This window comes from Electrophorus electricus, chromosome 26 (genome assembly GCF_013358815.1).
Source record: "Electrophorus electricus isolate fEleEle1 chromosome 26, fEleEle1.pri, whole genome shotgun sequence".
Lineage (NCBI taxonomy): Eukaryota > Metazoa > Chordata > Actinopteri > Gymnotiformes > Gymnotidae > Electrophorus > Electrophorus electricus.
The window spans coordinates 1,252,015-1,262,202 of NC_049560.1; the positions used below are offsets into that span (position 1 = coordinate 1,252,015).

The 10,188-nt window shown below is 37.2% G+C and overlaps 2 protein-coding genes across 2 annotated transcripts; one reads left to right on the plus strand and one right to left on the minus strand.

The window, feature by feature from the left end:
• The first annotated feature begins 2,447 nt into the window (after positions 1-2,447).
• Positions 2,448-4,599, plus strand: gamt (guanidinoacetate N-methyltransferase). Its single transcript, XM_027005534.2, has 6 exons — positions 2,448-2,685; positions 3,483-3,628; positions 3,718-3,781; positions 3,872-3,939; positions 4,055-4,165; positions 4,276-4,599. The coding sequence occupies exons 1-6, from the start codon at positions 2,511-2,513 to the stop codon at positions 4,414-4,416; spliced, it is 705 nt and encodes a 234-aa protein (XP_026861335.1). The 5' UTR covers positions 2,448-2,510; the 3' UTR covers positions 4,417-4,599.
• A 739-nt stretch (positions 4,600-5,338) lies between these two features.
• On the minus strand, positions 5,339-9,395 carry ndufs7 (NADH:ubiquinone oxidoreductase core subunit S7). The gene is made up of 8 exons (XM_027005533.2): positions 9,333-9,395; positions 8,626-8,662; positions 8,264-8,332; positions 7,734-7,851; positions 7,442-7,621; positions 6,246-6,292; positions 5,813-5,901; positions 5,339-5,604 (listed from the first exon to the last, which is right to left on the minus strand). The coding sequence occupies exons 1-8, from the start codon at positions 9,346-9,348 to the stop codon at positions 5,507-5,509; spliced, it is 654 nt and encodes a 217-aa protein (XP_026861334.2). The 5' UTR covers positions 9,349-9,395; the 3' UTR covers positions 5,339-5,506.
• Positions 9,396-10,188: the final 793 nt, after the last annotated feature.

Consider the following 10,188-nt stretch of genomic DNA (forward strand, 5'->3'; position numbering starts at 1 on the left):
TAACCCTCTCACACTTGACAGGTTGTGGTGAAACTTGCAAAATGTAACAATTACTTTAAAATGTAATGGAAGTAACGTTGACAAATATAACAGAGTAAAGGTACATTTTTGACCTCGCAAATTCACTCGAGTAAGAGAATAAAGTGCACTATTTAAAAAGAAACTCTTAAAAGTGTTACAATCTGTTCAAAACGTTACTTAAGTAAACTTAACGGAGTAAATGTACTACCCACCTCTGGATATAGGCTAATAGGTTAAGATCTATAAGTGTATAGGTTAAAATTTTAAAATGTATAGGTTAATATCTGAAGCAAACCCAGCAATGGGAAGATGATCTATGTTACTCCTACTGCAGACGTATGGATGCACATTCTTAAAAACATATTTAATATGACTAATAACACAAATCATTTCCTTATACAATCTAAAGTGTTAGCTTATAAAGTAATTCACAGACTACACTACACTGGCCAAAAAATATAAAATTAGATTGGTAGACACTAACATTTGCTCACAACTGCTCAGTAAACACACCAGCCAAATAAATACATACCATATGGTATTGCACACTCATCAAACATCTCTGTCATTTTATACATTAACATTTTATAAATGTTATAATTCAATTAACTCCACTGTTGAAGCAACACGTACATTTTCCCACTCACTGTGTCTCTGTTAGATGACACACCAGGAATGTTAACAGTATGAAACCAGCAGAACAATATAGGTGACACTAACTATTGCCAAGAAAACCATTATGATGAACCAGAAATCAAGAAAAAAAAAAACATTACTATCAATCATTGGACAATCTTACTTATGGACTACATACCAATGGAAACCATGACATTCAACAAAACCTAGACAGCAGTCAATACGCTTTTACTTCAGCCATCAAAAGTATATACAAGAGACAACACTCAACACTCCATTTGACATATCTGAGGGTCTCTCAATGAATGCTCTCTTTTGTACATGCTAACAAACACACACACACACACACACACACACAGAGAGAACAGGGGAGATGGACATAGAGATCTATAGGACAGTGATTATTTTAAATAGTTTAATACACTCATTTGGGTATTTTTTCATTTTGTTTGTTTGTTTTTATTGATTTGTCTTATTATTAACTTTTATCTTTCCTACAGTCTTTGTTATTACTGTTGTTTTCCATCCCCTGGTGCTCCCTCCAGGGGATGGCCCCCATGGATCAAGGAGTTATATATTACTAATATCGAAGTTTCATTGCTCCTCCAAAGAGGATGTTTGGTTGAAGTGCACCACGTTAATTTGTCCCTGATTAAGATGTTAGCTGACACATTAGACATTTGTTGTGTGCAATCATACCTGACCTACTTGCAGTTATCTTAAAATCCTTTGGACACCAGCACAAAAAAAATATAAATATATAAAAAAATTAGGAATTGAGACACATTTGTCTTTGGTTCTTTATCAGTGCTCACTTGCTTTACAAAAAACAAAAAAACAAAAAAACAAAAAAAAAAACCCTTGCAGAAAAAAACTGACCTTTGAGATTACAGGAAAGCATTAAATCCAAAGGTAATGTATATTTGCATTAATAGGATTTACAGATCAATATGTGCATGACAAATAGTAAACATTTCATTATGTCAACTACACCTAGATTAACCTATGAAGATTCATTAAAAAGATAAAGTCAATTATATAAAGATTTAAGAATTATTAAGTTAATTATATTTCAAATAAAGGTACAAAGAGCTGTCAGGCATGTTGAACTTTCTAAACAGGATTTTAGCTTTAAATATCCTTTTACCCTTCTCTGTTGGTTTTCAGATGACTCTTTATGACTATTAAATAATTTTTCACTTTTGTTTTTCAGTTGGGCCCCTTAACCCTCAATTGCTCAAGATGTATTCAGTCATAATTGTAAGCCGTTTTGGAACAAACCGTCGATTAATTGCATTTGTCTGACACTGCATAGCATGACTTCTCAAGATCACTAAAATCAATTTTCAACCATTGGAATGTGTCACTGTGTCGACATTTATAGCTGGGCGAAAGGGCATTGATGAAAGAGTAGGATATGATCCTAAAACTGACAAAGTCTGAAGGTATCCAACTAAACGTAAGCAAACAGCTGGCAGGCACCACTTGATCTATTGCGTAACTTTATTATCAGCCATTCGATTTTGATCTCTGCAAGTCATTATGGCAGACTGATTTAAACGTAGGCTAAAGAAGCGAGACAAATCCACAGGTAAGAACAATCCACACAGGAGTTGTTCCACCGTCATAAATCCGCATGCTGCTCCAGTAGTTAACTATGTGACCCCATTCTGCTCCCCAGGCTAATGCTCCTTACCGCGAAGCCTAGTAGAAGTACACGTACTGTTTACAGTTTTACAACTTCTTGCCTAATCAGCAGTCCTATCCATATATAACACTCGCGATAACTGCTTGCAGTCTCTTTTCGGCCACTGCTTCCCCTGAGATCTAGCTGGTAGTATTAAATAGTCAAAATGTCCACAGCACAACCAATTTTCGCCCAGGGAGAGAACTGTAAACAAGGGTGGCATAACGCGAGCGCAGACTACAATGAGGCCGACACACATCTTGAAATTTTGGGGAAACCCGTTATGGAGCGTTGGGAGACTCCATACATGCACTCTCTTGCAACGGTTGCTGCATCTAAAGGTAAAACTGAAGAGGGTTTTAGCCTAATTCATGCTTTAGACTAAGATCACCAAGTTAAATAGCACCGACAGGTCTGATTAAACACTGGAGTATTTATGTTGATTGTAAATACGATACAAGACACAAAAAATCTAGAAACGGAACGTAAGCGAGTTGCGAGCGCTAAAGATGGCATATGTCACTGAGCAACGTTGGAAAAGTTCCGAGTAAAGCAGATTCGCTGATCTAAAACTAGTATATTTTCTGGATATGTTTGCATGTGGAGTCGTGTCGATCCTGAGATTTACACAGCGTACGTGGCTCTTTGGTCAAAAATGTTTTTAATAAATTCGGAGTTCATAGCATTACTCTTCCATGATCATGCAAGCACGTGTGTAAAAGGTGTCAACAGGTGCAAATATTTCTATAAAGTGGGTCATTGTTAGTACCCTAACCATGTACTCAATTAAAAGTTTTACCAAAATGAATCACGCTCATTTAAACCACAATTACCGCATATAAAAAAGCACGTCACAAACCAATGTAAAAACCTTTACAATCTTTTATTTATTTATATTAATTCATTGCGTTCTTACTCCGTAACCACTGCCCCCCAAATTGCGAAATGACCCTGCTATTCATTCCCAATAGCTGGTATATGTGACCCCTGTTTACGGTCACTTATGTATTTTTACTTATCTCTGAAATACCATTCTGTACAACTCTGGCACATGAAGGTCTGTAATGTTTGTCAAAATGGAGTGTTTTCAGATAACCTAAGTGAAATTTGTACTAATTGCATACTTGTGCTTTTGTAGGTGGCCGGGTCCTTGAGATTGGCTTTGGAATGGCCATAGCTGCCACCAAAATCGAATCCTTCCCAATCGAGGAACACTGGATTATTGAATGCAATGATGGAGTATTCCAGAGGCTGCAGGAATGGGCTAAGTCTCAGCCACACAAAGTGAGAACGATTATGTTGCCAATATCTAATTCATTTTTGAAACATTGTGTGAAACAAAAGCTTTAACTAGGTTCTTCTCACCATTACAGGTTGTTCCCCTTAAAGGCTTATGGGAAGATGTGGTGCAAACACTCTCCGACGGTCACTTTGATGGTTAGTCCGACATCTTTGTTACAGAGCATTTTCCCAAGCATCGACAGTAGCCTAAAAATATGCTATATATTATTTGTTGCTTTGTTACAGGAATTCTTTATGATACATATCCCTTGTCAGAAGAAACCTGGCATACCCACCAGTTTAACTTTATTAAGGTATGATGTTCATGCTGATTTTCTTCTTGCATGATATACCCCATAGATGGAGTGTATTTGGTATACCACATCATGCAACATTTTCTTCTTATAATTGCGTTGTAACGTGTCCTAGGCCCATGCCAAGAGGCTGCTCAAGCCTGGTGGCGTACTTACCTACTGCAACCTCACCTCCTGGGGTGAGCTACTGAAAAGTAAATATGACAACATCGACAAAATGTTCCAGGTGAGGGACTTTACCATAAATGCATTCAACTGTTAACTTTCATACACATCCCTGACATGAGGAAGAGAGTTAACCGTGATGGTCCACTAGAGCACGTGCTTGTTTTTCAGGAAACACAGGTGCCTCAGCTCCTGGAAGCTGGCTTCAAAAAGGAGAATATTAGCACCAGGCTGATGGACATTAGCCCACCAAATGAATGCAAATACTATGCCTTCAATAAAATGATCACACCAACTGTCCTTAAAGAATAAACTACAGATCCCTGCTGCCCTCATATGCCTTAAATTGGCTTTAGGAATGTTATCTGAACTATTTCAAGCTTTAATTGCACTATAAGGTGTATTTTATAGCAAAAACCTAACCCCTTATACAATTGTTTTTGTGGAGCTCATGACATTTAAATAAAGAATACAGATTGTGGAAGTACATTCTTCTTTAATGCATCTGAATGTTTTTTTTTCTAGCCACTATGCTTTTAATGGTAAAGAGAAACATGCTGTAGTCATGAATGTGTCAGTAACCAATGGCTTACATTACAGGTATATAATTTCTATTGGGGGGTTATGTTCATGCAATATCTCCATAATTCATCATGGCTGACTATAGCTCTACAAATGTCAAAGGTGCAATGTATGGAAGCAGGTAGATTTCTTTCATGTCCCTTGTTGCTATGAGCTACAAAGGTTTGTGTATGAACACCAACAGCTGTTATTTTATACCATCTGCTCTGTAACCTCATGGCATTTACACCTATATGTGGAAACAGTCACCGCCTTTTTATGAATCTAAAAAAGGGTCTACAGTGTCTGGAAGCTGCAGCAAGAAAATTAAGATTATTAAGAAGTTCATTTAACATTTGCAACTGACTCTTGAATATGTATTTTAAATGATTTTGTGTCAAATTGTAATACTAAAAATCCTAAACTTGGCAACTTAAGACTTACAAACTAAGGCAAAACATTGGCAAGAACCTTCTTTAATCTATGAAGGTAATTTAACTGCAAAATCACCAGGCATACATAAAGAAGATATATCCCATTAAGGTATGGTGGCATTAGTCAAATCCATTTTTCTACATTGTCTACTGGTATACTACATACCTTACACATATATATATATATATTTTTTTTAAAGGGTTAAACCTGTTTAAGAAAAACTTCATTCCAGCAAAGCACTGATACAATGGATGGTCCTTTATTGTAAATTAAACAGAGGAAGACAGAGTGGTCAGCCAAGGGCAACTCCATCTGACAGCCTTCCAAGTGCAACAAATGACCACCGTTAAATACAACCATTTACAACAGGAAGACACACATCACAATACTAACAGCTAGACACACCTCACTTGCGATACCAGAGTCTTAGTTTCTTTTCCTGCTTAATCTTTCTCTGTAACTGTAGAGTTCCGTATAGCAGGGCCTCGGCGGTTGGTGGGCAGCCTTGTAGAAAAATGGTAAGGAAAGAAAGAGTGAGAAAAGTCAGCTTTAGCCATTGTTTAAGCCAAGATTACTTCTCTGAAAATAAGCACTGAAACCTTTTTTAAAGAAGTGGCAGTGTCAGTAAAATTGTGGCAGGTTGAGTTTGGCTTATCTAGCCGTTGACGAAAGAGTATATTAGCATCCGCCACACGTTTTTTAGAGTACATACCTGGAACATATATGTCCACAGGAACAATTCTGTCGCAGCCTCTGACCACTGAGTATGAATAGTGGTAATAACCTCCACCATTAGCACAGCTACAAGAAAAGGAGACTTTAAAAATTTGTTCTGAAAAACAGCAAATGAAAATAATTCCAGCAGAGACAGATAGGGTGATTTATAAGTCAAAGGCTGGCATGCAATGTCATTTCCAAAACTGCCAATATTCCGTGTTTATCCTTAAACTTGTTAGGCTACAAATCCTAACTCAGCAATAAGGAGGAGTACTTGATTCTATTTGACAGCAAATCCAAATTGGATTTCATAGTCAGTCAATCAGCTTCTCCTCCTTTATTTGACAGAAGAACTGTGATCCAGCAAGCAAGTTCAAAAATGACAAGTATTAGAATTCCTAAAGAGGTACTAAAGTATTTTCACTTACCTTCCCATAGAAATGACATATTTGGGTTCAGGCATCTGATCATATACCTAGGGCAACAGTAAGATATTGCATGAACATGATTGGCTCTAAAGCATCCCAATACAATACATTTCTTTCTTTCTTTCTTTTTTTTTTTTAAAAAAAGGTATGCATTTTTTTTAAAAGTATGTACAATAATGGGAATAGCGGCAGCATTATTTATTTCCACAGGTATGGGGACAAAATAAAAAAAAAATACTCCTGTGGTGACAACAGGAAGAGGGATAGACTACAGTATTCCCGAGGGAATGGTAATAAAATGTGTCAACACCACAAGTACAAAATTCCCCATACTTCTCAGCAAAACATTCTCAGTTTCTGTACTGAGAAAGTTTGTCTGGCTCCAAGTTTTTTTATTTGTAGGACAAATGAAGTGTAAAAAGGAGGCTGTGATGAACTGAAAGGCATTTTAGCAAATCTTGCATCATCAATTATTAGAGGGCAGACTTTTAAGCAGGCATTTTCATTTTTCAGCAGAAAAGCGGTTGATCCCATTTTTGAATAAAATTGAATAATGCCAAAAGCGATGTTAGAAAACACTTTACAGTAATCAAAGTGGACGGTCAATGTCTGCCACTGACCTATAGATTTTATTTTGCCAAAGGTTAGGCTGTCTAGGGCAGGATAGTATTCCATCATCAGCTGAATATGTTGTCAGTGTTAGTTGCACACATATCACATACATACTTTTGATGCACAGGTGCTGCTTTGAACTAGTTCAATATTAATAACTACGTATTCATCTCATTTGTTGACAGTTTGAAATTTGTTCAAGACCAAATCTGGCAAATTGAGAAATTGTGCAAAACTGTGAATTATATTTGTATCCCACTCTATCATAAGAATGAACATACTGTTATAGTTTTAATGGTTATGCATCCAACCAAAATCATTTATATGAATAAAATGACATGTATGGACAGTAGTGAACATTGCCGTGGCTCATGTGAATGGAGTTGGGTGACGGGGATAAAGTGAACGAGAATGGGAAGAAAATGGTACTAGGTAATGTGGGTTTATGGGCTGGAGACGGAGTTAGGGATCTCAGGGATGAGTTGGGGTGGCGAAAGAATATCATCCCTGTGCAGCTCTGTCACACCATGCCATTTTAAGTCTTGGTTCTTTGTAGAATCGTCTCTAACGACACTATGCTATACCTTCCTCAAAGCTGGAGCCATCTTGTTTGTGAGTGTCCCAGCGACGATCATGACATCAGCCTGTCTAGGACTGGCTCTGAACACAACTCCAAAACGGTCCATGTCATAGCGGGGTGCAGCCATATGCATCATCTCCACAGCACAACACGCCAGGCCAAAGGTCATGGGCCAAAGAGAGCTCTACGCAGCAACAAAGACATATAAGCACCACAGAAGCAGCGAAGTTAAGTCAAACATCCGGTCATAGTCAGAAAGCCAGCACTGGGACTAGAAAATGAAAGCCAGTACGTACTCTGCGTGCCCAGTTGACTAGGTCATCAAGCTTGGTGATGACATATTCCCCTTTGCTGCTGACAGCTGAGGGTGGTTTGACTGCCGGAACAGTGCTCTTCTCTCTAACTGAAACCAGGCTGGAAACACAGTCACTGTTACAGCTCACAAGGCTCCTGAAACAGGCATCTACAGGGTTCGTATGTGGTGTTGTTATTGAACAAGTGGGACTAAACTATATTTATAAATGTTAGAAATATTACTATAATCATTGTATTAGAAATAGTTCTTTGTTTTGATTTTACAGAATATACACTTCATTTGCTGTACCGAGTTGCATGACAAACCACAACTACAATATCAAAATCATTATATGGTTAATTCATTACATTTTAAACCATGCTGTGAAGCAGTACCTTGAACTGTCTACAACTATAAGATCATATCTTATCCACTTTTTCCAGCTTGTAAAACTTTGACGTGCACACAGTGAAAATGTTGTCAAGTATCATGACATTGCATTGACATATCTCCCACCTGCTTTCCCCATACCTTTTAGTTTCTTCATCCTTTGTGTTGTTAAGCACAGTCTTTTTCTGAGCAACAAATGATGAAATGGGTCTGCAATGTAAACTAATATTTGATTAATCTGACATCATAATTTTAAGTCCAACAGTGTTATCCCATTGAGTAGCCTATGGCTACCATCTGACACTGAATATTATCTGCAGTGTACTTGTTACATTTTTTCTTCTATAGATTCTCCCTGATGTTTGTGATGCTAAATTACTGCTCACAGCTTTTATGTACATGACATTCAAGACAAGTTAAAGCAAATCATAGTCTGTGAATGCGGATATAAAGCTGATGGAGGATTACTTTCTTGCTCTTTTTCCATTTAAGAGAAATCTTACCTTAGTGTAAGAGAGCCAAGAGTGGCAAGGCGAGGACCTGAAACAGAGGGAATATGGCAGTTATCAACAACCAGCTGGATGTCAGCAAATGCGTATCAGCTATACATCGATCCATGCTATGAAACCATGCTAGCTACTTCGGTTGACTATAAAAACAATCAAACTTGTTAGCAATGCTTTTTGTATTTCATTCAGGAGTAACTAAATTACTGGAATTTAGTATGTATAAACCATTGGTTACCTAGTTTTTAGTAGTGTTTAGTAGTCAACTAGCTAACGTTAGCTATCCAAACTAGGTGGATAGAAAGCCACAGTTATCAGAAATACAGCTAGCTAGCTATCAAGTCAATAGCTACATTAGACCTAACATATAAATAAAAAAGAGCAGGAGTCGTCCTATGTCAAGTACGAATCAAACATTATTATTGGTTTTGGGTGGCAAGCTAACTATCTATCTGATATTTAGGTTACGCTGCAGCTACCTTAACGTTCTTCCCAATGTAGTTAGCCTTGCTAGCCTTTGACTGTCTAACAAGGTCAGTGAACAAAATCCTTAATAACACGACACGCTGAAACTAACCGACACCCGGACTACATACATTTATGCAAAATAATGGTTATTTCTATTAGACACAAATCAGGAAAAATTAATGTAACTGCATTTCTGATACAATAAACATATTGAATTCTATTCTGACAAAACTCACCAACCAACGCCGCCATTTTTGCATACTACTACTTCCGTTGCTTGCTGTTGCTTATTTTTCGTAGTTGTTTGACTGGAATAGAGCACCATCTACTGTACAAGGCTGCACATTGTACATTGTTGAAACAAACAACATGCGTTGGTAAAGCCCGCAAACAAGCCAAGTCCACAATGTGGCAATCGTTGTGCTCACTCTTGACCTTTTGCGCAATTATTCTGAAGGTCTTCATAGCGAGTTTACCTACATTCGCGCAATTTCCAATGCCAACTGCTAGTAAGGTTTTACTCTAAGTTAAGAATATTTTTTGAACAGCCGAAATTACCATTACCAAATAATAAAATTATTTCCAGTCATGGTCTAACTACAATTTTGAATATTTCTACATTTCTTACTACAGTACACTGCAGTTACTCACCTGTAATCTTATTCAGTGTGCGCGCACACGTTTTGTTCCGATAAGGGATCCAAAATCTACTGGATAAGGACTACTGATTAAGACTTAGTTCTGATTGATTTCTCCCAGACTAAGACAGGCAGCCAGCCAGTTGGGCACTTTCTGAACAGTGAGAAAATATGATCCAATCACAAGCACAAAAAAGTTTATTATTTTTAGGTTTGGAAAGGCATTTTAAAATTATGTACTTAAAACACAGTGTGGTAATGAATTATACATTAAAGTGTCTTGTTAAAAAGCAGCAAAAATAAGTAGCTAAATTATTCATTCATATAACACAAAAAGATTTTTTCCCATTATTTACCCAATATATACAATATACTCCACTTGCCTCCCCCGATAGAAGGCAAATTGGTGGTTGCTCACTTCAGAGTAATCATCAACATATGAGCTGATTTTATG

Coding starts and splice junctions, on each gene's coding strand:
- gamt (XM_027005534.2), top strand. CDS start 2,511: ATGTCCACAGCACAACCAATTTTCGCCCAGGGAGAGAACTGTAAACAA. Junction 2,686..3,482: donor AACGGTTGCTGCATCTAAAG/GTAAAACTGAAG, acceptor GTGCTTTTGTAG/GTGGCCGGGTCCTTGAGATT. Junction 3,782..3,871: donor CTCCGACGGTCACTTTGATG/GTTAGTCCGACA, acceptor GCTTTGTTACAG/GAATTCTTTATGATACATAT.
- ndufs7 (XM_027005533.2), bottom strand. Junction 8,333..8,625: donor CTTGGCTCTCTTACACTAAG/GTAAGATTTCTC, acceptor TTTACATTGCAG/ACCCATTTCATCATTTGTTG. Junction 7,852..8,263: donor AAGGATGAAGAAACTAAAAG/GTATGGGGAAAG, acceptor CTGTGTTTCCAG/CCTGGTTTCAGTTAGAGAGA.